The 7,292-nt window shown below is 40.3% G+C and overlaps 1 protein-coding gene across 1 annotated transcript; it reads left to right on the top strand.

Moving 5' to 3' along the window:
- Positions 1-1,727: 1,727 nt before the first annotated feature.
- On the top strand, positions 1,728-2,240 carry LOC149168718 (plasmodesmata-located protein 5-like). Its single transcript, XM_089424961.1, has one exon. The coding sequence runs from the start codon at positions 1,728-1,730 to the stop codon at positions 2,238-2,240; it is 513 nt and encodes a 170-aa protein (XP_089281087.1).
- The last annotated feature ends 5,052 nt before the right edge of the window (positions 2,241-7,292 follow it).

Genomic DNA, 7,292 nt, shown 5'->3' with positions numbered 1-7,292 from the left:
ATCAAATCCATAACAATAATATACGTCCAAAAAACCAAAAAAGCAGAGCCATAACACCAAGACTACAATTCTCAGCATGATAGAATTTGTTGAAAAACACATAAATTGTGAATTGGTAGGATATAATATCATATAGGAGAGCCTCGAAGAGCCTTCTGTGACATTGAGAACACCATGCCCACATGTCATTGCAACAGTGATGAAGATCCAAACACTTGAACAAAACTTAAATTCTACAGACTCCTGCAACCATTAAAAAATTGTGGCGCTAGAGTTTGAGAAAACCCAAGAGAAATACATGCAAAAAAAATGTAGAATTTGAAGGCTTACCTTCATGAAACAGGATTGGAGTGCAAAACCTCCATATTGACCATTCGACCCAATGAAATCTGCAATAAGTCTGAAATGAACAAATTCGCCACAATCTTGTGCACCACGAACAACCTGGAACAATCCACTAAGGAATAAATGGCATGTAACAACCCTATAAATGGTAAAACGCCCACAATCTCACCAAAACAACTGCACACAAAGAAAATGACAACCATTTGAGGCAAGTAACATAGGAAATGAAGGCTGATATCATAGGACTGAGGGCAGCAGAACGACCACACATCGGGCCCGAGCAACATAAGCGAGGGCATGATACCACCTCCGACGTTTGAGCGAGAATAAACCCTAAACAACCTCGTAAATGACCACGGACAATGCCAAAATGTAACTGACAACTCACCTTCCATGTAGGACACATGTCATATGTTTCACGTGGACTTATGCATGTACTTTGATGAATTGGAAGGGATGGCGTGCAACAACTAGCACCCCTCCCCTAAACACCATGCACTAACTTAATGATAATATTTTTTCATCTGGCTCATTGAATGAGAATAAAGTGATATTCAATGGACCAAAAAAGAAACACTAACTCAATAATTGGCTTAGTGCTCACTACACTGTATTCAATATTTGCCTACTAACTCGATATTCTTTATTAATTAGATTATTAAGCACCATACACTAAACCAATAATTAGTTCAATACTTTTTATCTTATCTATTCAATGAAAATAAAATAATATTCAATAAGCAAACAAAATATAGGCTTACCTAATAATTATAAAAATAGACTAACCAATAGCTTGTTGCAAGTTACCCACTAACTAAATATTGTATATCAATTAGACAAATATGACATAAAACAATGAGTATACCGCCATCGGCCTGGAACCTTCAAAACAGCTAACAAACTTTAAATTCATAAAATATGTTTATATTATTGAACCTTGTTCCAGATAAAACATTAGTTTAATGTTATTGATGCAATAGTAATTACTAGATAATTAATATTAGAAAAGTGTGTTTGAATAAAACATTTGACCATCTGTCAAGATTATAAAGTATACCTATTAACTAACACTGCTTCAAAATGGCACTACAACCTTGTCTTACCTTTCAACCGGGTTGTTCTTGATAAAAGAAAGGCAACACTGACATTTTTTCGGGTTTTCCACATATTGATTTCAATTACAGAATGGCCCCTCACAACAAGTTCTGTAATTGCACAAGGAATATCACTCCATTCACTTCAAAATCCAAATTATCTCTCACCTTATTTCTCTTTCTACTCTCATTGGCATTAATTACCTCAGTATGATAATTTCAATAATGATTTGATATTTACGATTACAGTATGATTTTCAAGTAACCCTTTGTGATGACGGTAATAACATGGGTGGAAGTTCAAGTTCTTTGGAAAGGAATTTGATGGTGGTTCTGAATTTGTTGGTGGAGAATGTTAATAAGACGTGCTACAGTATTTCATGTCATGGAGAGAATGGAGATGTGATGTACGGTCTTGCTCAGTGCAGGGGAGACCTCAATGTCTCTGCTTGTCGGGCACGCATTTCAAACTTTGCGAAGCTTTGCATTGATTTGTTTACCAAATGTATTTCTGGAACCGCTCATCTTAGCAGATGCTTTTTGAGATATGCCACTGATAAATTTTATCCAACAAATTTGCAAAATGCATCAGTGGACAACTTTACAGTTTGCGATAACACTTCAAGAAAGGGCGCAACTGGAAACATTGCGGGTTCCAAAGATTGGAATATTGCCTCTTTATTGACCAATGTTAAGCTTAATGCTGGGTTGAGTAATGTGAGCTTCAGTACACTAAGTGATTATGGGGTTTATTCTCTGGCGCAATGTTGGAGAGGCCTTACTATGAATCAATGTAAATAGTGCCTCCAAATTCTGTACGACTGTTTAGGCTTGTGTACAACAAGAACTAGCCAAGGAGCCGCCTTCTCTGCAACAACAAGCTCCTCCATTCATTCAAATTTTGGGAGAGATTGGGTTTGCGATGATGGGAAAATAGTTCCATCACTAGTCCTGCTTCCACTGACTCTTGCACAATGTTGGACTAACCCCACAACCATGCTTCCTACTTCGGATGGACTTCATCCTGATTGCCTTTTGCCCACATACTGTAATCTACCTGCACCTTTCCCAAACTGATACTCAAGATAGTTAGCTCAAACTCTATGGCAGGCAGGAATCCTTCATTTTACTTTGTAACTTTTCATATATTTTGTCCACCAGTGGCAGATGAATCCTCCTTTCCTTTTCTTCCAAGTCGTTCTGCTCTCTCGTGACATCTAGTATATTTTCAACTACCTCAAACAAGTGTTCCAGCAGCTAATTTGTCATCTCCTACGCCTGCTCTAGGAATTTCAGGGTTTTCAAATCATTGTCTTCCATTAAAACACTGTGAAGCTGCACAAATCGTCGAATAGTATCTACTCGTTTTATTGAAATGGTGTTTGAGAAGCATTAGCGATAGAATCATACTCCCTCCCTGTAACATTTCAAATTTGTGCTCAAGATTGTCAAATTTGAAATCTTGATGGCGAATGTTTCATTGAATGTCTATAGTTGCACATCTTATCAACCCTTCGCATTAACTACATGCACCAGTTGGATTAAGTACATCGCAACAACTAACTTCCAAAGCGGCTGTGGAGCCTGCTGCATTCGGGGCTATGGAATCGTTGGAAAACAAATCATGAATGGGCATGTTTGTTAATGACAAATCTTAACAACGAGTCATTGGCCAATGATTGGCTTAGTGACTTAGTAATTTATATTAATATATTTGTTTAAGTATTAATATTAATATTAAGATGCTCAAGCAATCTTAATATTAATATATTATGTTATAGTTAGAAATATAAAAAATATCATCTTAATATATTATTTTATAATAAAATTAATTATACATAAATGTGTGTGTGTGTGTTATTTTGTTTGTTTGTAAATCAACAGTTTTATATTAATTCATAAAAAACATAAGATATAAAAGGGTTTGCATGCACAGACAAAGCCAAAACCTCAACGCATGCTCGAAATAACTATAACCAGCTGAAACTTCATCTACTGAACCCGAGGCTAACCATGCAGTGCTGCCTAAAGAGGGGTAAAAAACAGAAAAATAGATCTTCACCCTGGGCTACTGGACAATAGTGCCAAAAAGAAAGACAGAGGCCAGGAGGACCTCTACAGCTACGGGATACCAGGAACATAGTAGCCAGGAACATGACAAACCAAAACCAAAGAGCAATCAGGAATAGATAAGCCATTACAGCTTTAAGATCACATAGTCTGTAGTGGGAGCACTTGGGCTGGTCGTTGGAATCGTTTTCTCAGGCTGCAGAATCCTCTTAGAAGTGGGGCGCTTCACCTAACTGGTGTCGGTTGCCTTCTCCATGGCCTCCAATGTAGCCGTGGATCGCTGACGCATGGAGATCCTGAGGAGATTGATGAGGACACTTAGTTTTTGTGAAAGGACTCTGACTTCCTGAGTCAGGGCACTGAAATTGAATTCCATGGCATCAAGCTTAGCCAAATTCTCAGCTGAAATGAGAGAGATGGCCTGGTGAGCTTTTGTGATGTCTTCAGCCTACATGGTTTTCATCCTCCACTAGCTCTTGTAGTCGTTGTGCCTAGATCAAATAGCCATTCCACTTCCTTCTCCAAAGCTTCTGCACCCAAACGTTCTTCCTCCTCTGTTACTGTAGCTTCGAGCTCTTCAATTTTGCGTTTTTCTTTCTGGGTTGTTTGGGTTTCATAAGCCTCCGGGGCCTTCTGCAGGTCCCAGTTAGCGGAAACATTCCAACTTCCCTCATGCACCATAATGTTATTGCAGGTCGCAGAATCACTGAAAATTCTAGCAACACTACGAATGTTAAGAGGCGAGCCGGGAGAGAGCAGTGTTCTAATCCTCTAGTTGGATGTTCTAGATATAGTTGAGGGTGGGAAGGTCTGGCTTGAGATCTCCCACTTCTCCGTCGGATAGGAGCTGTTCCTGCCATAATAATTGTCATTACGAATTCCCATTTCCTGTTCATGATGCGTATCTAGAGCCTTAAATCTGCCATGCTTGGGGCTATTGGTTGAACACCATGTGTCCTCCCCTGTGTTTTGCTGACAGCGCTGATCATATTTTTTGTTGATCGTCCTCCTCGTTCGCTACACTTTGTCCTTGTTTATGATTTCCCACTCTTCCTCATGTACTTCATGGGCCTATCGCCCATTGTTCCTTCGGTTGGCTATCATCATTCGCTATTAAGGCGTGATCCATCGTACTTCTGCATCACTCCTCCCTTTAACGAATGTCTTGTCTTGAGAGAAGAAAACACTTATCCCGAAGTTCTGTGCATGTGACATCATGCCAATAGGTGTCCGGGTAGGTGAAGTGATGATCGATACTGTAGTTGGCCAGACAATTGGCCACTGCGTTTGTCGTTCTTCTCACTGCTTGCAGGATGATTCCGTCAAGTCTTTTGAGGTGCTCTGCTATGAGCTTTGTGACCTTGGCCAACCTCCAATGCTTCGTTACCTTACTCGGTTTCGCCCCCATTTGCATTCTCCTTGCTGCATTGATAGCCAAAAGAGAATCCCCTTCCACCATTGTAGCTCTTGTTTCTAGGCATATTAGAATTCGTAACCCTTGCTCTAAAGCCGCAAATTCCATTTCATTGTTGGTTCCTTCACCCAATGATTGACTGAAAATATGTTGTATCTCTCCTTTGTAATCCCAAAGGACACCTCCTATACCTGCCAGACCAGGATTCCCACGAGAAGCCCCGTCAAAGTTGAGTTTGTGAAAGCCTGTTGGTGGTGGCGACCAAACATTCATGGAGGGGCTTTGTTGTTGTCGTGGTTCAGAGGAGACAATGATGGATCCTATCTCAATTCTAAATGCCTGCAAAATTTGTAAGTTAGTGACTGAGAAATCCTTGTTCTGTTCTGCTTTCCCTCTGGTAAGAGCTGTTTCCCTCATGTTTTGCAAAATGGTGGCTTTAATAAACTCTATGGTTTTAGCTTCATTTTGAAACACCCTTCTGTTTCGTTCTTTCCATACCATCCACACTATAAAACTCGGGATTAATTTCCATAATGTATTGACCATTTGGGTTTTGGAAAAATTACTTCGCCAATTCCCTGTGCTTTCCTATATTGAGTTTATATCCCTGTCCGTTCTCTTAAATATGGCTTCCATCCAGTTCCATAATCTCTCTATCCATTTACAGGTATTGAGGAGGTGATTCATGGATTCCTCCTCAATTTCACAAAGGGGGCATCGTGAGGGGCCTATGAACCCTTTTTTCCAAAGGTTCTCCCAGGTAAGAGTTCTTCGGTGCATCAAGAGCCAGAGGAAAGTTTTAATCTTCGGCCAAAGATCAGCATCCCAAACTTTACTATACCAATTGACTTTTTCCCTTTGTTCGTTTTCTTCAATATAGATTCTTGCTTCTTTGAGGGAGAAATTACCCCCCTCAAGCTTGCCCCAACGCAGTTGATTTGCATCACGAGCATTCCTTATTTTCCTTTTGGCCAGCTCTGTTTGTAGTGCTCTTATAATGTTATCTTCCTCTACCCACTGCTCTGTATCGTTGAATATCCACTGATTCCATGCTTGATTATTATCGTTAGGTTTCCAGTAATGACTTGCTATTGTCCTCCCTAGTTCCTGGTTTCTTATCTGAATGGTTAGGAAATAAGGGCTTTCGAGCTTAGGTAACTGCTGCCAAGCGTCTTCCTAGAACAGGGAAGTCTGTCCATCACGGACTTCCCAAAAACTTTGTTCCTGAATTATGCTCTGATTAGTTCTTGCAAGGTTCCATATTAGAGATCCGTCTGGGGGTTCTTGTATCCTGATCAAATTCTTTAAGCTATAGTTGATTAGCATACTTGGCTTTCCAGTGTTTGGCCCAGGGCATATTCGGTTCTTTTACCCATCTCCACCATAACTTGGCTCCACATGCTTGGTTGATGGTATAGTGGTCCTGAAGATTTAACACACCCAGGTGTTTGGGTTTGCAGATTTTATCCCATGCCATTAAAGACCACTTCTGTTTCACTGAGTTGCCCGACCAAAGAAAAACCTTCTGAATGAGTCAAATTTTATGAAGCACACCTTTACGTGCCGGGAGAATAGAAAGCATGAAATGAGGAATAGCCTGGAGGACAGATTTGGTGAGGACTTGGCAGCTTGCAAAGTTGAGGGTCTTATGAGTCCAATGTTGACACTATTTCTCTAGATTGGCAATTATTTTTTGCCAATGGAGTTTTTGCCAAGGTTTATCAGTCAGCGGAATGCCTAGGTACCTTGAAGGGAGGTTACACCTCTTGAAACCGAGGACCGTAGATAGATTTTTCTGGACTGCTAGGTGCGTATTAAAAAAGAAAATGGAAGATTTAGCTAGATTAAGTTCCATACCTGAGGCTAGGCTGAAGCGATTGAGAATGTTTTTGAAACCAAGAGCTTCTTTGACAGAGGGTGTACTATGCAACATTGTGTCATCGACAAACTGCTGATGAGTTATTGCAAGGGCTTGAGGGCAAGAGCTGGAGACCCTGAATTATGTCATCGTCTTTTGCTCTTCTGATAAGCCGGCTAAGACCTTCCATTAGAATTACAAACAGAAAGGGGGACAGGGGATCCCCTTGTCGCAAACCTCGAGAGGGTGTAAACTAGGTTGTGGGAGCTCCGTTAACCAGAATGGAAAATCTGGTAGACTTAATCAATGCTAGGATCCAAATTATCCATTGCTTTTCAAAGCCAAAGGCATCCAAAATAGCCTCCAAATAGTTCCAACTGACTTTACCATAAGCTTTTGATAAGTCCAACTGCATTAGCATGCCCGCTTTTTTCTGAGTTTGGAGAGTATGAATCATCTCTTGAGCTAGCAGTATGTTGTCCATAATCTGTCTCCCTTCTACAGAACCAGA

This window comes from Pinus tabuliformis, chromosome 4_2 (assembly GCF_031772625.1).
Source record: "Pinus tabuliformis cultivar Carrire ecotype Pingquan chromosome 4_2, CPIR1, whole genome shotgun sequence".
NCBI lineage: Eukaryota > Viridiplantae > Streptophyta > Pinopsida > Pinales > Pinaceae > Pinus > Pinus tabuliformis.
Note: the sequence above shows the minus strand (reverse complement) of the source record. Positions and strands in the feature narration are given on the sequence as shown.

Coding starts and splice junctions, on each gene's coding strand:
- LOC149168718 (XM_089424961.1), top strand. CDS start 1,728: ATGGGTGGAAGTTCAAGTTCTTTGGAAAGGAATTTGATGGTGGTTCTG.